Source organism: Channa argus, chromosome 5 (genome assembly GCF_033026475.1).
Source record: "Channa argus isolate prfri chromosome 5, Channa argus male v1.0, whole genome shotgun sequence".
NCBI classification, from domain to species: Eukaryota; Metazoa; Chordata; class Actinopteri; order Anabantiformes; family Channidae; genus Channa; species Channa argus.
The window spans coordinates 571628-596453 of record NC_090201.1 but is presented as its reverse complement, the minus strand read 5'-3'; the positions used below and the strand labels follow the sequence as shown (position 1 = coordinate 596453).

The 24826-nt window shown below is 40.0% G+C and overlaps 1 protein-coding gene across 1 annotated transcript in view; it reads right to left on the bottom strand.

Annotated features, from left to right (window-relative positions):
* Positions 1 to 1340: 1340 nt before the first annotated feature.
* cdk18 (cyclin dependent kinase 18) overlaps positions 1341 to 24826 on the bottom strand; it is a 54032-nt gene continuing 30546 nt past the window's right edge. Inside the window, exons 4-16 of the mRNA XM_067505215.1 lie at positions 19732 to 19863; positions 19170 to 19226; positions 16360 to 16474; positions 13747 to 13841; positions 13591 to 13653; positions 12786 to 12909; positions 11729 to 11849; positions 10260 to 10357; positions 10068 to 10173; positions 9777 to 9819; positions 9605 to 9695; positions 7604 to 7681; positions 1341 to 7071 (exon numbers count right to left, since the gene is read on the bottom strand). Coding sequence (XP_067361316.1) covers positions 7037 to 7071; positions 7604 to 7681; positions 9605 to 9695; positions 9777 to 9819; positions 10068 to 10173; positions 10260 to 10357; positions 11729 to 11849; positions 12786 to 12909; positions 13591 to 13653; positions 13747 to 13841; positions 16360 to 16474; positions 19170 to 19226; positions 19732 to 19863 — 1158 coding nt within the window. The 3' untranslated portion in view covers positions 1341 to 7036. The remainder of the gene's footprint in view (positions 7072 to 7603; positions 7682 to 9604; positions 9696 to 9776; positions 9820 to 10067; positions 10174 to 10259; positions 10358 to 11728; positions 11850 to 12785; positions 12910 to 13590; positions 13654 to 13746; positions 13842 to 16359; positions 16475 to 19169; positions 19227 to 19731; positions 19864 to 24826) is intronic.

The following is a 24826-nucleotide window of genomic DNA, read 5'->3' as shown; positions in this document are numbered from 1 at the left end:
CATGTCAGCCAACTCTCTAACCTTCCCTGTCATAGTCCCAACATTAAAAGTCCCTACTGTCAGTCCTACCTTCTTAGCTTTCCTCTTCTCTCTCTGCCTACAAACACACCTTCCTCCTCTCCTTCTTCGACCAACAGTAGCCCAACTTCCACCGATACCCTGTAGGTCAACAGCATTGCTAGCGGTCGTTGTTAACCCAGGCCCCGACCGATCCGGTTTGGAAGTCATATCTGGTGTGAAAGTCATGATTCGCACGCTTAATTATGCATGTGTTTTACGTTGCATGGCCTTCCTGACACAACCCTCAGCATTTATCCAGACTTGGGACTGGCCCTTGCAGTTGCATTAAAAAATGTAAAACTCCAAATGCAAATTATCAATGTTCATGGATGACTCAGTATTTCTGTATATATGAAATCTAGGTTTGAAAAACCCAGGTCTTGTTCTTTCTGTGCCTTCAGTTTACACACACACACACTCATGCCTGACTTCACTCCCAGACCCTTCTCACCGTCGTTTCTGCTTAAATGCCATGTCATTTTCAATCAGTCAGTGCCAGATAGTTGGGACCTTCCAGACACATTTTACCTGTTTTTCCTTCTTGTGTTCTTACTTGTTTTCCTAGCGTGGACCTCAAACATTTGCCTCATTTATCGACTAAGCACTTTTGCTTCGGCCCTGACCAATCTTCTGCCTCATGTTCCTGTGTCATAGAAACAGATCTGAGCCCCATTGGATTCCCACTGAACCATAACCTGAAACTGCTTATAATCTATCTCACAAGCTGCCTGTTACCTGTGGACTGTTGCCTGTCTTACCTGGACAGCTGTCTGCCATCTAACCTGCCATCTTCAATTTCTGGTCAATAAATGTGAACTTTTATTGAACTCTGGGCCTAGCATTCGAGTCCCGTTACAAAACATGTTGCTGATGACAGATGATGGAGGGGAGGCGGCGCAATATTCATAATTACTGACTTATTAGGTATAAGTTTTGCTCAATTAATCAACAGTTGAAAAAAAAAACATGCATTAGTCACCAGTAAGGAATTATAGGAGGCACTTGTTCAACAGCACCATCTTCTGTTAATCTATGCTATTGTATCTTTGGGTTTGTGTAGTGCAAGACCTGCATCTGATTAAGGGGGATGGAAGTGTGAAAGGTGGAAGGATGGCAGCTGAATCTCCTAAATGTGGGTGGGACAAGTGTGAATATGAACAGAGGGGAGACTCTCAGTAAAACTGCCCTGAATAAATAAAGGTGAAATAAAAAAAAACAACAACTCATATAGGTATAATTAAACATGTAAATAGCTTGAAAGACAACACAGAACAAATGAATGTGTTCCAGAATTTAAATGATTTATTTATTCATTCAGAAATCAGTTCAATTCAGTCAATGTTGTGCCTTTTGGCAGTCAGTACATTCAATATTCAATATTTTATTTTTATAACAGTAGACAAATCACACAAAATATCACATCTTATACAAAATCTAAACTTATCTTTTATAAAACATTTAGACATCTGCAGTTTTTTAAACATTTTACTTTAAATACAGAACTCTGTTGTGTATTTAACGCCATAAAACTCACTGAGAGAAATGAAAACATCTGATAAAATACGTATATTATTTGTTTTTCATCATAGTATTTAAAATAGCTTCATTTACCACAACTAAACACATAGTAATACCTCTGCCATGGGGGGGAAGAGAGGGGGAGGTTATGCACTTATACAGTTATACATCCCTCTGAAGTCCCTGCAGGTTTGTCATAAATTTCTCTCCTCGCTGTCGTCCCCTTAGCTTATGGTCACAGACAGATATACAGAGGTTTCGGTGGTCACAAGGTTATTTTTCCATCAGCTTCGTTCACTGCTAAATCACATCCAGCTGCTGTGGATAAGCTGTAGATTTCTTTCTATGTTTTGACCCACTGTCTGGGAGTCCAGGAATTGAAACTAAGTTCTCCTGTGGGTCATTTGGCAACATGGCAATAACGTGAGAGCCGTTAAGCTGCCAGAATAGTCTGTGCAGTGTCAAGTACGGTTTCCTCTGTGTCCAGCTCCCCTTAATCCTAAGCTAGTTAGAGATATTCAAAATGTAGTAAAAACATAATATTGGTGCTACATAAAGAGATGCTATTAAAGAATTGTACTAATGAGGGCAGATAAAGGAGGGACTACTGTACTACTGAATAGTACAGATTATGTTGCTGAATCTCAAAGATAATTGAATTGTTACTGTCTAACGCAACAAGGTTCTTTGTGACTTTATTGAACTGAGCATTAATTAAGAGCTGGATAATGAAAACCTTTTAAGCTGGGAACATTCTATTTTCCCAGTTCTGTATCAGCTTTCTAAAGTTCATAAGAGTCTCACTAACGCATGAGAAAGACCCGTTGTCTCAAGCAACAACTCATTACTTGATGTCCTATGTAGCAACTCTTAGTAAATGGTAAAATACCTGAAGGATTGGTTTTATCAACATCAGATGTAGAAAGTCTGTATTCTAATATTCCACATACAGTATTTTTGTATCTTTGTCTTCATGTTCCGCACCGATGCTAAATGGTCTGCGCTTATACAGGGCTTTTCTGAAAGTCATTTTGAATACACAGCTTATGCACGGAATTATTATATTTTAGAGTAAAACTGCTTCTTTTACCATCACTAAACGCACAGTAATACTTCTGCCCTTGGGGAAAGGGGGAGCGGGAGTTTTGGAAATGTAAAATCCACAGTTATCCATCGCTACAATTATTCTGTACAAAGCTAAAATTCCTAAACAGAAATGTCCTCAGAGTACAGCAAATACAAATAAAGCGTCTTTACCACTGCAGTGCTGACTGCACAGAGGAAATATACGTACGCTGTCATAATGTGTAGAGTTGCTATTGCTCTCTAAAACCTTTCGCAGTGGTTGTGTGTCCCCATTGTGGTTTTTACTTGCTTTATTGCTGTCCGGTCATTATAAATACATTAGTTATCTGATTACTGGTGTGTTTTGGAAGAATGTGGAAAAGGAAAGGTTTAGGCAAATCAACATCAAAAAGCTAGCTCATAACTCAGCATGAGGAGACTGAAGCGCACACTTGAGCCACATGCCAATGTGGTGACAAGCCACAAAAGACACAGTTCTAAAGGTAGACTAAGATTAACGGCGGCTTCAGTTCCAGCTGCTTTTTCCTAAGCTGACAAGTGTCTGATAGGTCTGATGTCTGATAGAAAGTTACAAATTGTAACAAATTGAACAGTGGTCTCTTCTGGTACACTGATTTACTGAGCTCAGAATCAGAATAGCCAACAGCCAATCAGAATAGTCTCTCTCACTGATGGGAACCCTGCAGATGAAACATGTTAAATCGGCTAAAAAGCCACTGATTAGGTTCAGACTAGTGCCTACAGAGTGTGACACACTGCAAAAACTAAGAATCTCACATTATTACATAGCTTGTTGTTTTCAACAACTGTCTAATGACCCCATTGCCGAATGAAAGTCAGCATGCTTCATCTGTAGCTCCTGGTCCGTGAAAGCTCTAACCCTCCTCTTTTCACGTTGTGGGGTTTGCATCCAAACCCCTTCTGTCATTTTATAAATTCAGTTTTCACACCTACTTCTTTCTGGCCACTCGTGCCTTGAAGAGAGAAAGTAAGCTGGGTTAGAAGTTCTGGGGCAGGGAACTTATCACATTTATTATGTAAAAACCCATAACTATTTGTAGCTTTCAACTCGTTTGTAGCTGAAGAGCTGAGACTGTCTGTCAATGTGTGTTAAAAGGTTTTGATCGTGCTTATTACCTGTTTCTGGGATGACTGGCTTTTCATCACGATTTTGCATGTGACTGGTTCGTGTTCTGGTCTGACCAACATGCCAAATAAACTACTTTGCCTTTCGGGTGCTAATCACTCACTTTGTGATGACACCAAAATGTCATATGCAAATCATGTAAGACTTGTTAGAGTCACATTAGTCAAGATGGAAATGGGCCTTCAACAGCCCGAGACAGCGCAGTAAGTGTCCTGGGTCCTTCAGGGGTCTTACAAATCATCTGTGTTCATCTGTGTGTAAATATGTTCACATTGGTGTCTAATGTCCTTCAGATAACTACTTTGTCACTTTTCATACCTACAAAGTGAAACGCCAATGAGGCTTTTAAGGAGAGGCTGTGATCCATTATCCATATTTGATTATTGCATTTAGTCAATGTCTGGGACAGTATTCAAGTGTGGCTATTCATAACAGCTGCAAAAGCTTTTGCCTTCAGATGTGGTGACTCCTGGACTCCCCCAAGTTAGTCAGAACTGCCGAAGCTTTCAGTGCCTTTTGTCTTCTAGACATTCTGTGAGCTGAATGACTTCTAATTGTCACATACATGATGCGGTTCAAATCATAACAATATACAAAGGAAAAGTATCTAACACCATGTTATAAAACAGGTTTGCTCTACATATAACTCATAGCAAAAGAATGACGGTGACATCTTTGTTTGCAACTGCTGATGTGAAAGAATAGTGCAGTTAAAGTGATTGGAAGAATGGTGGCAACAGGAAGCCACTATAGTATTCCACAAAAGACCTTGAGCGTCTCTTTAGTATTGCAACTTTAATTTGACAGAAAAAACTGATCACACACCACAGGTTAGTCATGTGGTCCCAGTCATTTGCGACTGGCTAACCCTTCTGCAAGTCCTTCTCTGTTGGATTCCTTGGAAGAACAGCACAGAGAGGGAGTCAGGGCAACTTTAGGAGATAGAGGAGTACAGTTTCCCCACAAGCCCCATTACCTGTCTGCCTGCAAATCCTTCTTTAATCTGTGGTATGAGCATAACCTCTGGGTGGAATCCCAGAAGCCACAAAGGAGTGAAAGGACACTGAAAGACACTGAGGCAGATCTTTACGTAATTTTTACGTTTCTATCTGTTAACAGGTGAGAAAATACTGCACTGTTGGTATTTTTATACTGTACACGGACTTTTGCAAAGCCCAAAGCAATAGAGCTGTGCGATATAAAACGGGTGGCAGAGACAAAAACGACTTAAAAAAAATACTGTCTCAGTTAACTGGTCTAGGTTTAAGGGGTGTTGGAATGATACAGTGTTATTATTTGAAACCATGTAAATAAGACACAAAGGGAAGGGAGCAGGCTGCAGAGGACACTTCTGGTTTGTGCAAATAAGAGACTCTGAAATACATACACTGAGTTATTTACAGACACAAAGCAAATGCCTCCGAAACACACTGACTACACTAGATCAAATATAGATTTTTCACGAGCCAAAATATCATGCAGAGTTTACTAAGGCAACTTCAACAACCGGAGTAAAAGTCAGCGTTAATACTGTATGGGACAACACCCCCCACAGTGAGCTGAAGGACAGGGGGCGCTGTAGCAAGGCAAGTGTGTCAACATAAATCCGTTTGAGATTTATATTCATCGTTGAGTCATTTTCTATGGTAGGTTACATGTTTCATATACGCAGAGGTTCTGCAAGCGAACAGTGTGTTGCTACTGTTTTAACATCTGGGCTGTTTGTGTATGTCTGAGTTTTCGATTGCACCCTTAGCTGCCATGCTGGTGAATCTGCGGCCTAATCACATCACCCTAGATACATTTGATTTGGTTTAAGTTATGCCATAATTAGAAAACTGAAAGGGCCCTAACATTATATATTAGCAGGCATAAAGTATTAACTTGTTTGTTTTAGAGGCCAGTGCTGCTTAATTAACCTGTTAGCACTTTTATAGCTAACAAAGGCAAAAACTTTTGGAAAGATACACACCCTGAGTTTGTTATGCAGCAAGTGCCTGACAGCATCCACGGCTGTGGCTTTTACTCTCATGTGGAGAAATGTGACTTGGGAAAATTTTGTGCATTTCATACACAAATTCCTGCATTTGAAAAATGTCTTAATTTGTGTCTAAAATGTGCAAATTATTTCTGTAAACAAATCTCAGATGTTTTATTTCCTAATTAGGTTAAAATGAATATTGCAGTTCAAGCAAAACTGTGCAAATTCTTTCCACGGTTTTTTGTTACAGTGTGTGTAAAGACCCTGTCTATGCTGTCGCAATACTCAGAAACCAAAACCCTAATGAAATAATTAAGTATTAATCAGTCCCACCTAGAACTTTAGTCATAGCAACATAGAGAATGACTTCAAACACCAAACAATGGGGAATGAGGTTGACAGAAAGTGCAGCTCAAATCTGAAGAGAAAGAATAATGGTTTCTACGTAAACTTTCAGGTGGTGTTGAGGGACGGAGTTCATGGAACTTGTGACTATTTCAAAAAGTGTAGCTACGGTCCTGGAGGTACCCACAAATCCCAGAATGCCACTAGTGAACTGGGAGACTGTTTTGTGATTTGGAGGCACTGTTGGATGCTGTAACAAAATCAGAGATTGTATTTTTAGCTACATCTTGGTGTTTTGGTTTAGAGATAAGCCAAACATTTCTAAGACAAAACAGTGAATTAAAATTGAAAAAATACTGACCTCATTAAATTATACTTACTCAAACCCCAACTCCTGTGTAATTTTTTTAAATCAAAGAAGTCAGACATAACTTCTGTACATCTGTAACTGTATGGTAGCTACCGTAGTGAGACGGAGCACTGGGTGTGCTCTCAATAGGAATTATACAGGCTTTTTTGTAAATGTGTATATGTGTATGCGATATATGTAAAGGAGAAAGCTGCAGTTTTTTGAAATGTATGTAAGTTTTTGCAGGTGCTTAAATGTGTCGCAGCTTAGTAATGGCAGCATGTTTCCGTGTTAACGGTTGTGCAAACTGTGTGCAAATATGTGTGTGTTTGAATAAGGAGGGAGCACGTCATCTTAAGTGCAATACATTAGTAGCAGGGAGTAAGCTGTTCGTCCTGTTTTCATGGTCAGCTGCCATGAACATGAGTGGGCATGCGTTTGTGTGTGCATGCAGGTGTTTGAATGAGCAGAGCCATGTTGTTCTTTATGCTGTGGCCTAAAATGGCAGCTCCTCTTTTCTGTCTGCATTTGCTCATCGTCTGTGGAATCTCTAGAAAATGCTCTGTCTTCTGTTCTTTCCTCGACCTGAGGAGAGGAAGAAAGCGAGCAAGAAAGCATTTTTTGAAAAGAAAAAAAAAAAAAGTTATCATTCAACATTACAAAGGACAATGTCCAGCTAACATTTAGAGTTAAATGATGACAGTAAACTGCTGGAATACTTTCATTTTCATTTCAGTTCCTCTGACTCCTTCTGTTTATTTTTTTTAGTCAGAGTTAACAAACTCAGCATGTTGGCTACTTGCACGGCTTTGCTAATTAGACACATATGTCTGCAAATATATTATATATGTGGTCAGGCACAAAACAAAGTCATGCTTCAATAATTTTAATTGCAGACCACCAGTGGTAAAAGTGTCTATCCTATGGACCAATTCTCCTATAAAACCTTTGTCTAATTTGTAATATGAAGCAGTATGACAATAGGAAAGAAACAATATGTGTATCAAGTTATAACATGTTCATAGTGCTATTATATTTGCCCATTATGTGAAGAAATGGGTTGTTTCTTATAATATTGGTAAATGAACCAAAGCTTATTGTGTGACACGTTACTTACTTAAAGGCTGAAACAATGAACTGCGGTGGCCTGGGTCCTTCTGGAGCTGAACCTCTCTGAGGGAAAACACGGAGGCAGCTAAAATTATTAAAAAAAAAGAAGAAAGAAAAAAGTGTGAAAAAACTGCAAGCTGTACTATGATATAGTTGGACTCTAACTATAAAATAATTCTCAAATCAGTTGGGACGCTACGTAAACTATGAATAAAGAATTCAGTGATATCCAGGAATCATTCAAACATGTATTTGATTCAATGTACTAACGTCAAAACTAAAAGAAATGTAAATGCTTGTTGGGAAAAGTTGGGACAGGGGAACAAAAAAGACTGGAAAATATAAAGTGGAACTTTTCATGACTAATGAGGTTAATTGGCAACAGGTCAGTGTCATGATTGCGTTTAAAACGAGCATCTCAGAAGAGCTGAGTATAGAATGAGCACAGGGTCATCACCCTGTTAAAGCCTGAGAGCACAGATTCCGTAAGAATGTGAAACTGCAAAACAATTTGGTGGAATTATCATCTGTGATTCATAGTATCATTAAAACAATAAGAGAATTCAGTGAAGTATCTGTGCACATGGGATAAAGCCAAATAAATAATACATAGGGCTTGTTATCTTCAGGCTGTCAGGTAGTACTGCAATAAAATCAGAAATGATTCTGGAGTGGAAATCACCCCATGGGCTCAGAAACCACAGCCTGTTGCTATATCGACAAATAAGTTAAAACACTAGCACGTAAAGAAAAAACAGATATAAACAAGATCCTGAAACATGGCTGCTTCTCTGAGCCTGAACTCCTTTAAAATAGACTGAGGTGAAGTAAAAAAACCAACAACTTTCCTTTGGTATGATGAGTCAAATAATTCCATTCTTTTTGGAAATCATCATCTTTCATATTAAAGAGGAGAGGGACCTTCTGACCTGTCATCAGAAAAGTCGGCATTTGTGATGTTGTGGGGGTTGATTAGTGCACAAGGCAACATCTGCTAAGGCTGCTTTAATGTTGATGATTGTCTTTTTCAGGGTAGACCACAATCTTCACATATTACAACAGCATGGCTCAGTAGTAAAAGAGTCTGAGTACTGATCTGTCTGTGGTCCAGACCTGTCACCAGCAGAAAACAATTACTTAATTATGAAGTGAAAAATTTGACTTTGCTTTTAGAACTGAAGCAACTGGTCTCCTCAGTTCTCAAACACTAGCTTTATTCACTTAATTCATTACAAGGGTTTAATTACTGTTTACCTCCAAAGCAGTGGTATCACAGATTTTTGAAAAATTACAAGTATGAGTAACCCCTAAAGAGAATTAAAAGGAAGAATGGAATAACTACAAATCCCATTTTGTGTTGCCACATTAGTAGATTGCTTTAAAATTTTATCAACATTTTCCTGTTCCCGCGTTCATGTCTTCATTCTTATACGTTTGCCTCATATGAGGAACATAGAACCGCACCAGCTCAACTGAAGCATGCAAAGTTAACGGCTAACATCTTTATACGCCATAGTAGAATATTACGTCTTTTAATAATATATTATTGAATTACTAATATCAATAGCATGATGTCTCACTGGTCGGGTTTAATTGGTGATGTGGAAATGTTACTATAGGGCAAACTAGGACTACAGACATGAAGCTGACGTGTCCGATTAATGGAAAAGCCCTGTATGTCTGAAAGGGGCTTTAGTGTTTTCAAAGTGAAACAACATGGAGAGCTACTACTGTTTTCAGCTAATAATAACAAAGGCAGGCAATTACTGTAACTATCTACATGCGAATTATGGAAACCTTTGACATAAAGTGTTGAAGACACATGTTAGTACTGTGAAGTACTGGTGAACTAAGACACAGACTTTTCTCTGTCTGACTTTTCTCACCATTTTCCTGTGCAAATCGGTATACTGGTCATAGCCGGAGCTGCCAAGAACCGTTGACCTTGAATTTACCTGAGAGGTTCTTACACTTTGCACAGTGTGCGGATGTACTGTATGTGTCTTACTGTCTGCCAAATTGTGTATGTTGTCCCCCAGACTCAGGAAGTATGGGTGTCGTAGAGCGGCTTCGGAGGAGATTCTGCGCCTGGTATCGTACTATAATTACAACACAAGAGCAGCTGATTAGATAGTCTGTGAAGTCTCATATCCAGGTGTGTGAAGGTCATTGTCTCATACCAGCAGCAGAGCAGACAGCAGGTCGATCCCTTCTGTGTCCAACCTGGCGAAGACGAAAAGATCAGCTTGTAAATAATGCAGCACTAATGAGTATTTCTTCTTGGCATTTACTGTAGCTGTATTTGGCTGCTAACACTTCCGTACTTGTAGCTAAATGGAATTTATTGTGCAGCATTTCGTTTTTTGTACTTGAACATAGTAAACATACAGTACAAAACCTGCTAAGCATCATTGTTACTGTCCGAGTGGCTACTGTCCGAGTGGCCACCACTCTGACAGAAAAAGTGTTACCTGGGCACATGGGTGATGAGAGCTTGAGGTCTGTATTGAGGAAAGAGGTAGGACCTAAACTCCTCATTACCGCTGATCCCAGGCCAGGTCTCTTCTGTCGGAGTGCCTGAAAGACAAGGAATGAGAGAAATCTGCCCACATGCACTCAGATCATATACAGTATGACCTGCATCAATTATGCTGCCGTTTTACCAAGGAGTCTAAAAATGAGATGTAGCTCCTCCTTCACAGTGGCACCAGGAAACATGGGACGACCTGTCACCATCTCATGCAGGATACAGCCCACGCCCCTGGAAGAAGAGGGAGGATATGTGGATACAGAGCGGTGGAGCGAGCCACAAAGGGCCATCCAACGAAGATGAAACCCTGTTCAGCAAACACACACACACTTCAAAGGAAACTGGTAATAAGCCTTTGCGTGGTGCGGATTGGCACAGTGCAGCCTTTTGTTCCATCATGGATGGAGCGATGAAGAGGTGCCCTGTGGTCTGATGAGAGGATATCTATTTAGGTGAGCTCATAAAAGAATGTCGTGTTGCTAGACAGCCACATTAAAGTGGGGCTCTCACCATGGCAAACTGTTGATGAGCAAAAATACAGGGAAGGTGAAAGCAGATGAATTATACTCTATTGTATGACCAGTGACTTATCTCTCTGCTAATGACCTTGGAAATATTTAATAGAAATGCATGATGCAAGCAAATCCTGGGGGGATTCCCTTTAATCCCCCAGGTAACAGTGTCATTTAGTAGTAAGGTCGACACAAACGGGAGGCTAATGTCAAAACTAATAATGATTAATGTTTTTTCGGAGGGTCCCACCAGCTCTGACTGGTGCAGAACACACTGCAAAAACTAGACTGACCGGTGCTTATCGATAATGTGATGTTGGTGATAGTTAGTTGCTTGCAATAGTAAAAAACAAGTACTGGGGTGGTTATGGAATTGCTTATTCTGCTGTTGGTATGTGAAAACAGCCCCCTACTGTTAAACATCCAGCAGAAGCAATAAAGCAAAACACATTTTAATAACCATCTGCAGTCAGTTGGACATTTCAGTCGCTGAGCAGCTCATATATTTTATTACTGGAAAAATGATGAAAATACAAACTTGTCAGACGGCCGTCAGTCCTCTTATCATTTAATAAAAGGAAAAAACTACATCAGGCAGGTGGAGTAAAATGAAGAAACAAACATGATTTGTTTCAACAAAGAGATGTTTCTTCTACTGCTGCAATGTTATTTGAGCTGAACACCTGATGCTAATAAGACTATTGCCTTCCATCTGTTGAGTTTCAGCTCTGTATAACACATTTTTGGATGCACTCATGTGTGAGACATGTTCCAGTTAGGAACACAGCAATACGTTCCCTGACTACTTACAGTGGTCCGTATTTAGTTTAGATCTAGTTACGCAGAGTGAATCTTGCAAATGCAAATCTACAAATAAAAGCGACAAGTGCACAGGTCTTTATTTAGGTCTTATTTCGAGATCTGAGATATTAAATCACAGAAAAGTGTGTGCTCCAGCACACGCTTCCTTGTATTATAGCTGTGACAGACTGTAGTGTAGTAGGTCCAATAGAATGAAGTGAACCGATGCACTGTGCACCGCAAATACATGGACAAGACTGCTGGTGATCATTATACATGCACTGCTCACCACATGTCGATGGGTGTGGAGTATTCTGTAGAGCCCAGCAGCACATCAGGAGGCCGATACCACAGAGTTACCACTTCGTTGGAGTAGGTCTTAGTGGGGACAGACTTGGCTCTTGCTAGACCTGGACAACATACAATTTAACAATAATGATAACTAATTTACAGTAAAAGGGATGCAACATAGCTCAACAAGCAAGAATCAGTGCATTTAAGTAACCTGGTTGTCGGTGTGTGTGTGTGTGTTTGTGTGTAAAGAAACTTCACTGGGTTCAGTTTTAGTCTAACTGTGGTAATGATAACTAGTTTAAATACTGAGGGCTGATGGTCTCTCCTCTCCAACTATTTACTCGGCCATTTTCTCTGTCCTGCACAAAAAGCAGATTAGAAAGCTCATTCGTTGTATAGCTGGCAGAGAAACCTGCCTTCTATTGGGGAAGTTTAGTGTCACCTTATTCAAAAAAAGCTGGCACAGAGACAAGAAGTATGGAAAAATATGCAAAAGGAGACAAACCACTTTGCAGATACTATTACCAAACAATGAGAACAACAGACAAAAAGACAGAAAGTATGACCAGACACAAAATATGCAAAGTGAAACTGAATTGTGTTTCCGTAAATCTGTGGTTCTTAGTCTTTTCCACACCTGTGCCGAGTGGCCCACTGTCTCACCGTCCAGCCACGTAACATTTGACAGCGTCTCAGTCCCCCCTCTGCACACTGTGTTGTCGAGTCCCTGACAGACAGCGGGATACTCTCTCTAGCAGCTCATATTGGTGACTTTAAGTAAAACAGTTGAAAGGCAGTCCGCTAATATTCAGGGGTTTATCTACCCCGTTTCCAGCACAAAACTGAGAGAGGGGGACAGTTGCTAGGATACAGGAAGTAAAGGTGCTAAAGCAATCAGGACAGAAGATCTCTGAGTGGCAGTAAAATATAATTGGAAAGGCAGGAAGCATGCTGTCTTATTCCCAAGTGCCTGAATCGTCACCACAACATCTGCATTTGTTTTTGTCTGTATACACAACAGTACATATATGAATGTGTGTGGCTTTTCCTACCGAAGTCGGCCAGTTTGAGCTCGCCCCTGTCGTTGATGAGCAAGTTCTGAGGCTTTAGGTCTCTGTGGAGGATTTTCCTCTTGTGGCAGTAGGACAGACCGCGAAGCAGCTGGAACATGAAGATCTGTAGGAAAATGACGTTATTTCACGGAATAATAATTCGCTCTAAGAATCAGCGGTGGACAGAGTTCGGCAATGCCAATATGATGGCAGCTACACACAAAGCCAACTGCGATGCCCCCGTCTGTCGATCATGACCATCATTACCTTTTCTGAGACCGAAGCACTCAAACTGGAGGTAGGCGTGTCCTTTTTAGAAATAGTCCACAACACCAGCATAGTTAACAGCTATGGAGTCAGTGATCATTTAAGAAAATTTATTTTAAACTCATTCCTGGGCCCCTCTTTTTTTCCACCCATAAATAACAAAAGCCTTTGCTCGGTTTGTACAATATGAATCATACGCACATTTATCAATTTTGTCTATGTTTAAAGACGTTAAAGGACATGGCTCAGTAGAACTGTGTTCATATTTGTATTTCATCAGATGGTTTTGAAGAATTTTTGCAGATCCTGTAAACAGTAAATGTCGTCCTTGTGGGTGTTGTAAAAATTGGCCCAATTTCAGATACTAGATATTTTTACGTCAATGTAAATACATGTAAATACAATAATTTGCAGATTATGTGGGTAATTGTTTTTTTAGCATTAATGCAAACTGATATGTGTACAGTGACGTCTTGTCTGTGGTGATGTTGATGTCCCATGCAGCTGCTAATGAGTCATTTCTTTGTTTGTAACTCACCTTGACATTATGCATGCTCATGAGATTCCCGCAGTTGTCCAAGTACTGTTTAAGGTCACTGTCCTAGAAGACGAAATAGCAATAGTGTTTACACACACTCAAATCTAGCAGTTGGAGCTGAGACCTTTTAAAGGCCTGCAAACTAAATTCACTCACTAGATACTCGAACACCAGTGTGAGGCAGCTGTCGGTGTGGATGATGTCGTGCAGCGTGACGATGTTGGCATGTTTCAGGTTCTTCAGCAGCGAAACTGTGTAGACAGAGAAAGCAAAGACCTGTTTTTTTGGCTGAAATGTGCGACATTAGTGAAATAAACACGGTCACTGTATTTGATGCTAAACTTCATAAATTAGATGCAGGTGTTTTGGTGTATGTCTGTAAGAGCCCTGCCTTATTTAAAGAAGTGAAATCAGGATTGTCATTATCAAAGTCTGATCTTCACAACACAGGTTTATAAGTGTGTCGTGGCTCAAACAAAGGAGATTTCTGAAGAGCTTAGAGGAAGAGCTCTTAAATCTCAACAGGCTGGAAAAGATAACACTGTTACTCTTCCCAGTAATCAAACAGCAAAGATGACAACAACGATTTTAAGCTTGAATGAGAAGAAGCCCTGTGTTTGATGATGACTAAACTGCTTTTTAGCATATATACCGTATCTCATGATTTGCACCTGTTTCGCTGAGTGAGTTAAACAAGCAAATTCTACAGGGAAATGGCTTTGTGTCCATCTGTGTACTGAAGCTTAACGCTAAGAAAATCCACAGCTTCAGACAAGCATATTATCCAAACAATGAATAGTTAAACTAGAAGAAATGTATTGCTTTGGAAAGAAGGACCTGAAACCTGAGTTGAAGCTGTCCTGACATGGCAGCTTGATAAACACTAAGTTGAAGGTATTATACTTTTTCCTCGATTATTTAATTGGGCTCCTTTTATCTAATGTTAGATAACTTGCACAATAATCTGATCATGTGTTATTTACACTATGCAGAAATAGAGATCAATCTGAATGACTCACAAACCTTCAAGCAGCACTTTATATCGGAAAGTTTGGCGACTTTGCAGATGCAGAATATAATTAATTAAATTTTTTTTTAAATACCTAGCAGTATATAATGTGGTTAATGCACATAACGAGTACTTTTACTTTGGGTAGAGGTAGTTTTGTACTTGAACGTAAGTTTTAATTTTAACAAAGTATTTCTGCACTGTACTCCTCCAGTACTCAGAAACACAGTAATGGCAAATAAAACGTTTTCTTTGACAGCTGCTGCTTTTGTTACAAAGTTGCTAGGTAACACAGATCTTTGTGTTTTTTATTCATTACTAGAAATTTCACCGGTGGGTCCCGCAACATTTGCTTTTTGATTGATCCCTACTCAAAGATACATTTCTAAAGAGAAATGAAATAAATCTTGGAGGATGTTTCGAGTGGTTTGTAAAGAGGCTCTCTCTGCAGATTTTAGATTTCTGCTGAGCCCTTATCTATGATGCACACATGGAACAATTGTGGACTAGGCTGGTAGCTTAATGTTTTCAAAAGCGTCAAGTTTAATCGTGGTTAACAATACCTTATTTTCTATAAGTAACTCAGTAGTACTGATGCCAAGAAAAAACTAATTAACTAAAGAATTTAAAGTAGTACTTCTGCTTGTAGTGGAGTATTTTAAGTATAGAGTTTTTGTATTGACCTGCATGTTGGCAGCTACTTCCTGTGTTTACTTTCTTTCTTACCGAAAAGCAAGACTATGAAATCTTGCATTTGAAAGTGGTTGCAGACGTTCAAAATGTCAAAATACTTAATAAGGCTTGTTGTTTTGATGTAATTTATCTTGTAACTTAAACTTACCCTGAAGTTTTTGTGCCTAACACTAAAGCAGTGTTTGTGTGTATCGTTCCCCCGTCAGTCCTGAAGCATCCTACACCTACGCCAACCTGTATTTGAAGCACCAATATCAGACAGGGTTGTTCCTGTTGTGGTTTCTAAAGTGTCCTATAGTAAATCATACCGCAAAGGATGTAAAAAAAAAACTCATCATCTGACACTTTGGGATGAGAATGTGTTGGTGGTTATTTGGAAAACTGCAGGACTTAGAAAGCTGCCACTGAATTACTACAATAAGCATAAAGCTAGAATCGGGCCACATTGACATATGCAAGTTTGGAAAACAACGGAAACCTCCTCAAACAATGACAGAATTGTATGAGTTCATATGTTTCATTTTGTAAGCTCTTATGAATTGTCAGAAGTGCTTGTCAGACTGTCAGATAGTGTTTCTGATACATGACCATCTACGTCTGACCTTCCAAAACTGACACACACACACACACACACACACACACACACACACACACACACACACACACACTTCAAGCCATGACTGGCTAAGGTGGAGGTGAGAAAGAAGAAATGGACACTATAAATGCCTGCCAACGTGTGCTATTATTCCTTTACTTAAATCATGTCTCCATCTTCCACCGTCAAACTACCGTATTAACACTTTTAATACAGTAAAACTTCTTAAACTATAGACACGTTCTTTTCATTTCAGTTCTTTCTGATTGAGCTTAACCTTCAGTCTATTTGATAATCAGCATGAGAAAATAAACAGAAGAGGTCAGTTCAGAACAGCCATGTGTGTATTCTTATTCTGTAGATTAAAATCAGCTAACTGTAGTAATAGTTGGCCTTAAAATAGAATGATCATCCATAGGAGGACAGCAAGCGTTGCCCTCTGGCTCGACTGGACAATCTGATGTGTGTGTACCTTCTCTGATGGCAGTACACGGTGCTCCCTCCTCGTGCTCCAGCCGAATCTCCTTCAGTGCCACTAGGTTCTCTGTTAGTTTGCTGCGCCCTTTAAACACTGTTGCATACGTCCCCTACAAACACACACACACACTAGGTGACATTGCGATAACACTACATGCTAAAGACGTCACATGCCAGCAGTTATATGCCCTTTTGCTACTAATAGGAACCGAGTAATGAAGTTAATTTAATTGGAACGTGTTTACCTTCAGTGCCTCTCTCATCATCATCTCTGCAGTAGCATATACACATAAAACTCAGCAGATAATTAATTGCAGCTGACTGAAGGAGGCTAGAAGTTTTAACCACCATCATCCAGCAGCAACATCAAAGCATTACTTCAAAGTAATACACACATCTTGAACAGGCTTTGATTTTAATCAGTTCATTAAATGCATATAAATTTCATCAGGATATGATGATGGGGCTTTTGAATACCGACTTTCCCACCCCGTCTCACTTATTCATATTCACGCTTTCATATAGTATCATAGATTTGCATAAACTTCAATTAATTTTAGATCAACTACCTGACAGAAAAACCTAAACCTGTGCACTAAAGAGAAACTGAAGGCACATACAGCTTTAGATGTCATCTTGCTGTGTTGTTGACCCTTTGTGTAGCCCCCTTTGGATAATCCTATTTCAAAAAGAAACATGTTGATAATTTAGAGAAGATACTTCTACTAGTCATCTAATGTTATGTCGAGTTCCATCCGTGTCTGCATTTCTATTTGAGTATCTTGTTAAAGTTGGAACAGCACAGCTGTTGAAATTTTTACTGGCTGCAACTGCCAGTCAAAGAAACTGAAGACAACTGTAAGAAGACAAAAGGCTCCGACTGACAGCCTGTGTTTGTATCAAGGGAGGTTCTATCAAGTAGGGATGTGTGTCATGCCCACCTTATGTTACAGTTTTTTTCATAGGCTAAGATGTGTTTAAGGAAACTTGGATCCACTTGATCTTCATCATCACCTTCATAGGACATCTTTTTAAAAACAGTTAACACAATATGTCATTCAGTGGCCCAAATCTTTGTTGTATTCAACCAAAAACAAAATCAGATGCCGTGCGCAACATTGCATTTCTTTAAAGAAACAATCCAGTGCTGTGCCATATTGAGTGTCTGAATTGGCCCAGTGTAGATGCTCACTGTGGGTCCTGCAGAAAGAGCTGCAAACAGGAATACATAAAACAATAAACAACTTTTTTACAGCATTTCAACAGATCATGTCAAAAACGTGTATCTCTAAAGATGTGAATTCATAGAGGCATTTTGTATTTTGTTTCCTACTGTGTAGTGACCAAAAGAGTTGTGTTGTTTGAGGAAAAAATGCTTTTGTTATATGTTTCGTTTAACATTTTTAGTTTTGGGCACTGATCTTCAGTTTCAGCCTGTGTTTTAACTGTTTTGAAAGTGTGGACACAAGTGTCTAAGCAAGTGAGAAAAACTGTAATCACAAAATGGTGGGAACTCGGAGGTGATTTCTCTAACTTTCTAAGCGCATTAGCTAACTTTGGTATCTTGTTGCATGTTTGTAAAGGACCATGTTAACTGTTGAGGGATGCAGGCTCCGTCTTCTGATCTACAGAGTGTAGTCAGTTTATTAGTTAGTTTAGTTTATTATTAGTTTAGTACCTGTGCCTGCTACAGTGCATAGCTTTGGATTAGATAAAAAGTTATCACATTTGTTCCGATTGTTCAAGATGGGAAGAGATGAAATAATTCACAAACCTCAGCATAAAACTCACAGTCAGAAAGACAGGAGAAATCTAACAAGATGTCACAACAGTCTCCTAACAGTCGAATGGCTGCTCATACTAATGTTCACCACAGTTGTCTGCAGTTTTAGTTAGAGCCAGTACTCCTTTACTTTTAGTACCTGTTAACACAGCAAAATGACATTTTCTGTAGGTTATATAGCCTGAAATTATGCGCTGTTATGTTTTCTCTGTGTTGCTTCCAGCTAAACGTGTGACATAATGGTCAGATGGAAAACACTATGTTCCATCCACATAAACCAAATCTATGGCTTCGAGAGGCACAGGTTGTAATAATAATTGAAGTGAACACAAAAGGAGTCACTTCTCGACAAATGTCAGCTGGGTTTTGCCTCCAGTTCTCCCACGACTTCTCACAGGATGAGAGGTGAAGTTAAAGAACTCCGGGCAAAAGCTGATGTCTTTTTTTTTTTCTTTTTTTTTTTTGATCTTTCACCGCTGTTATCTGCTGCTGAGCCTTGTGACTGACCTAATGCAGTCTGCCACTAATCCTTCCCTCCTCCTTAAGGCAATAAGCGTTCTCAGATAAATGGTGGAATTTAAGTACAGCAGTGGTGCCGTACAACCTTCAGTACAAGAAGTCTAAGCACGTGGTGTGAATGTGGATTTTAGAGCGTTATTATTCTTGTTACACTGAGCCAGCCATGTAGAACTAATGCAGGAAAATGGACACATGGGTTTACTTTAGGCCGAGCTACTGTATATATGTGCTGCACCTGTTGCAGCAGGCTCTTGTCCGCCCTGAACGGCTTGACTCAGTGTTCAGTTATGGTTAGTGCCGTCGACACAATACACCGGAGAATTTATTGTTGTTTGATAAAGTTCACCTTAGCCTCATGTTATTGCTCAGCGGCTGCAGCCGTGGGTGTAATAGCTGAAGACTAATCCCCAACTGGGCTGTGAGACAGCAGTCTGTCAACCATCTTAAAAAAATTGGTAAAAATTGGGAAAAGGCAGTCCAGTGGAAAATTGGTGGTCATGTACCTCGCCCAGTTTGCCGAGCTTCACATACGTCTCCAGCTTCCCAAAGCCAATGTCAGACTACAGGGTGACAGAAAAAAAGATTGTGAATAGCATATTCTTCACTGTTTTAAGTCACTCCCATGACTAGAACGTTAAAAATATCACATTTGCAAACATTAGTTAATGATTAACTTAAATAATTAGACACAAATCCCTGTTTACTGTGTCAGCCAGGCAGGAAATAAAGGCGTCATGATGGACAACTGGGTGAAATCTAAAGAATAATAATGGACTTGCTACAATACTAATACAGGAAAATACTAATACTATACTAATAAGAGTAACAGGATGGAAAGATAAGACTGGGCATATGTAGAGAAGAAATATGCTCTGTAATATTAGCTGATGAGAGTAATCTATCAAATGAAGCTGATATAATATTCAACATGAGATATGAAATACTGACCAGTCATCATTTTACAAGCTTAAGCTTATTTGTGAACACAGAATGGATAGATTTGCATGTAAAATCTGTGTAATAACAATAATATAGTAGAATGTGTGTAATAACCAGTCCACTGACCAGCGAAGCGCGGCGAGACATGCGGCTGGCAGGTTTGCAGAGTGGTGAGTTTTCACTCTCAAGGTGCAGCTTCTTGAGAAACTCTGGAGGCAGGCGGATGTCCATGGGCAGAGACATGCGCTTACTGACGTCCTGCAAGACGTCAAGAGTCAGAGGTTTATATTTTAGACTTCTGGTTGTTTAGCCCCCTATAAACATGAATAAAGTCATCTTAAGTTAGTCGCCAAGCTTGCTGACCTTCCTTTATGTAATTAGATATACCGTATAAACATTGTATAGATTGTAAATTGTAGTATACTTATAATCGGTATTGGTGATAAATGATTTATAAATTTATAAAACTGTGAAAATAAATCATTTTAACACACACACAGACACACAAAACACCGCTGCTGCTCTACACAGGAGGTATTTTAGTCATGTTTTTCACTCATCCATCTCACAGATGCTGGACTGAAAACATATGCTTCTATTTTAATAAATCTGTCTGCTGCGTGACTGTGTAGTGGGTTTTAATTTATGCTAGACTGCAAGTGACCTTCACTCAGTACTGTGCCTGAACACATCGCTGAAGCTGGTACTGGTTTGATTTGCTTTCAGTATGTGGTCGGCACAAAGACCGAACAAGAGGCTCTGAGTGACAGCTACCCTTCATAATCTATGTCAGAATTAAACAAATATAACTCAAGTTATTAAGGCTTTAGAAAAAAATAGCTTCATAGCGACTTTGAAGAATCCCCTTTTCTAATGTACACCCCCTTACATAACTTGTTTTTCCTATACAGCTGCAGGCAGACAAAGCCATGTATTAAAAATAGATTATATTAGCATTAACAACTATGCATAACTAATTAAGTAATTTAAGTTAATCTCAGGAAGGTATCTGAAGTTTGAGGACAAGGCTGCAGCAGTAAATGAAACGCAGCATGATGAGGACAGTTAATTAGCTGTAATGTTTGACTGTAGCTATTTTATACTATGTTATACTATTTTTTACATAAGCCACGTAGATAAAACTGTCGTACAAGTATTTTATGCCAACAGAAAGCTTGTCAGCTGCTTCCCTGCATCTTGACAGCTCAAATGTCAAAAGGGGCCAAAAGTCACTTTGTTTCCATACAGTAACCTGGTTACTCCGAGAAACCAGCTTCTTGGGTTATAAGGGAATAGAGTTTACATATTCTTAAAACAACAGTTGTTACTAGAAATCTGTATATACACGCTACAGACAAGTAATATATTTTCTCATCAGCAGTGTAGCCAGACTGACTAAGAGCCATAGTTCTGTTGAGCCTAGTTTTCCCTTAACTCTGAGCAGCAATGACTTCATGACTTTCTTTATGAATAAAATTGTAGCTATTAGAGAAAGAATTCACCAGATCCTCCACCCAAATATTAGAAACAGATCTTCACGTACAACAGCTCAGGAATTATCAATAAGGCCCCAATCCCTGTTAGACTGCTTTTCATCCATAGATCTCTCTGAGCCAGCTTAAGTTATTACCTCATCTAAACCAACAACCTGTCTGCTAGACCCTATTCCAACTAAACTGCTAAAGGAAGCTTTACCCTTAATAGATACATTCATATTAGATCTCATCAGTCTATCTTTAGAAACAGTCTATGTACCACAGGCCTATAAGGTAGCTGTAATTAAACCACTACTTAAAAAACCCTGTCTTGACCCAAGTGTTTTAGCCAATTACAGACCAATATCTAATCTCCCCTTAATTTCTAAAATTGAAAAAATAGTTGCAAAACAATTATGTGATCACCTTTACATGAATAATTTGTATGAAGTCTTTCAGTCAGGATTTAGAGTTCATCATAGTACAGAAACAGCACTGGTAAAAGTCACCAACGATCTTCTCATGGCCTCAGATAATGGACTCATCTCTATACTTGTTCTGTTAGATCTTAGTGCTGCATTCAATACCATTTATCACAACATTTTTTTACAGAGACTGGAACATGAAATTGGGATTAAAGGAATTGCACTAGGTTGGTTTAAATCTTATTTATCTGATAGATTTCAATTTGTTCATGTTAATGATGACTCCTTCATGGATTAGCCACCTGGAATAGAATAACTTCATAGAGCTAAATGAGGTGTTTTCACAGAAGGCCATTCCTGTTAGCAAGAATAAGATTCCATGATGTGGATAACTGGCCACATCTTAAAGGAGTGAAAATACCTCTCATCAACGCAGATATAGGGTTGTTGCTTGGAACTAATGTTGCCAAGGTGATGGAACCAGAGGAAGTCATTCCTAGTATCAGCAATGGGCCTTATGCAGTCAGTACCATACTGGGTTGGACAGTCAATGGGCCACTGAAAGAGGGTGTTTGCAACAGAGCCAGGAACAAAATAATGCAACTTGTGTCAAATCGCATATCCGTTGCCAAGCTGGAAGACCTGTGGAATCAACAGTTTCAGTATGACTTTCCTGAGGGTGGTCAAGAGGAGGAGTATGAGATGTCTAAGGCAGATTGTCTGTTCATGGATAGAGTGTCACAATCAACTAAATTGTTAGATGGATAGAAATTGTTAGACTACTGCCTTTATCTCCCATTAAAGGGTTTGGACATTAAAATGCCAAACAACCGGGCCGTAGCAGAGCAACATGCTACAACTCTAAAGAGGAAGTTTCTCAGGAATCCTTCATTTAAGATGGAATATATTGCCTTCATGAATGATACGATCACCAACAAATGGGAGGGTTCCGGATAAGGACCTTCGCCGCAATGATGGAAAGGTTTGGTATATTCCACATCATGGGGTGCACTATCCTAAAAAGCTTAAGCTTCGTGTGGTGTTTGACTGTGGCGCGTCTTATCAGGGAACCTCATTGAATGAGCAGCTCCTTCAAGGACCAAACCTTACTAGCACAATAATTGAAAATCTGACTAGGTTTTGTTGGCATTAGTGGCAGATGCGGAGGCTATGTTCAACCAGGTAAAGGTCTCGTCAGCCGACGCTGAACTACTCAGATGGCAGAATACAAGATGGAGGTGCACCTGTTTGGAGCCACTTCATCACCCAGTTGTGCTAGCTATGCACTCAGGCAATGTGCAGAAGACAACACACATCTGTTTCATGCCTGCACGGTAAATATGGTGCTGCGAAACTTTTACGTAGATGACTGTCTAAAATCGGTTGGGACTGTTGAAAAGGCTGAGTCTCTTTACCACAGTGTGAAAACTGTGTGTCAGATGGGTGCCTTCAGGTTAAACAAATGTATCAGCAACGATCGGATGGTGTAAGCAGCCATTCCGGAGGAGGAGAAGGCGATAGAAATAATGGATCTGGATCTGGATCAAAATGCACTTCCAATGGAAAGGGGATTAGGCGGGCAATGGTGCATTCAGTCAGATCAATTCAAGTTCAGGGTCGTTATACAAAGTAAGCCCCCCACCAGAAGACGGATTTTATCCATGTTGAGCTCAGTGTATGATCCATTGGGAATGCTTGCACCTGTGAATTTATATGCTAGGAAAATGCTTTGTAGGAGGAGACTGAGATGGGAGGAGACGGTGCCTGAACATCTTGCCCAAATGTGGTCCCATTGGGTGCAAAGTCTAGAGCAGTTAAACGACTTTGGAATTGAGAGATGTTCTAAGCCAAAAGGCTTTGGTCAGACCGTGTCCGCTCAACTGCATCACTTTGCAGATGCTAGCGAGGACGGCTATGGGACAGTAACATACTTAGTCCAGCGAAACATCCGGAACCAAGCTCACAGTGCCTTTGTGTTGGTAAAGGCAAGAGTTGGCCCCCTAAAGCCCACTACTATCTCTCATTTGGAGCTTACTGCAGCAACCTTAGCGGTTCGAATGGACAGACTGCTAAGGAAGGAGTTGGAGCTTCCACTGGAGGACTCTGTGTATTATACTGACAGTACAGCGGTGCTTAACTACATCAACATCGATACAACAAGGTTTTGCACATTTGTGGCTAATAGGGTCTCGGCGATTCAGCAGACCTCACAGTGGGACTACGTGAACTCTAAGCTCAATCCGGCAGATGGTGCATCAAGGGGGCAGAATGTGACAGCTTTTCTGCGTAATAAGCTGTGGGTATCTGGACCTGACTTCCTTACACAAGCGGTCGAGAGGTGGCCAAGAAATCCAGACTTGCAAGAGATTGAATTAGCCCAATCCTGAGGTCAAAAGAAAGGTCACAGTGAACATTCTCGCAGTTGAAGAAAGCACTGATATAATGCAAAGGTTGATAGAATACTACTTATCATGGTCACGCTTAAAGCGGGCTGTAGCGTGACTTCTGAGGTTGAAAGATATGCTTCTAACATCGTCCAGAAGGAAAAGGGAGCCGATAAGAAATATTGTCCAAGATATTCGGCTTCAAGGGAAAATACTGAACTACAAAACAATAAAGAAGAACCTAGCTTTGGATGAGCTCCAGGAAGCAGAGGTTGAAATAGCGGAAGAGCTTTCCGGATAAAAGTTCAGCTCTGCTAAAAAAGGAACCAGTGAAACGGAGCAGCCACACACAGACTTAATCCAGTGATTCAGGATGGAATACTTTACATTGGCGGACGACTCAGCCGAGCTGCCATGCCTGAGGAATCCAAGCACCCTGCTATTCTGGCTAAAGATCATCGAGTATCTCAGCTTATACTGCAGGACATCCATGAACGGATAGGCCATGGTGGTAACAACCATGTCTTGTCTACCTTGCGTCAGAGATACTGGATACCAAATGCAATGTCAGCAATCAGAAAGATTCTATGCAGGTGTCACACCTGTCAAAGATTACATGGAGCAACCGGACGGCAGCAGATGGCAGACATCCTACTAGAGCAGGTGTCGATTGCTTTTGTCCCTTTAATATTAAACGGGGAAGAACAGCTGAAAAAAGGTATGGTGTCATATTCACATGTATGGCTACCAGAGCTGTTCACATAGAGATGACAGCATCATTGGACATGGATTCATTCATTAATGCACTTTGACACTTTAGTGCAAGAAGAGGTCTGGTTTTAGTAATAAGCTCAGATAATGGAAGAAACTTGGTTGGTGCTGAGCGAGAGCTCAGGAGGTCTCTGGAAGAATGGAACACGTTCAAAACAGAAGCTAC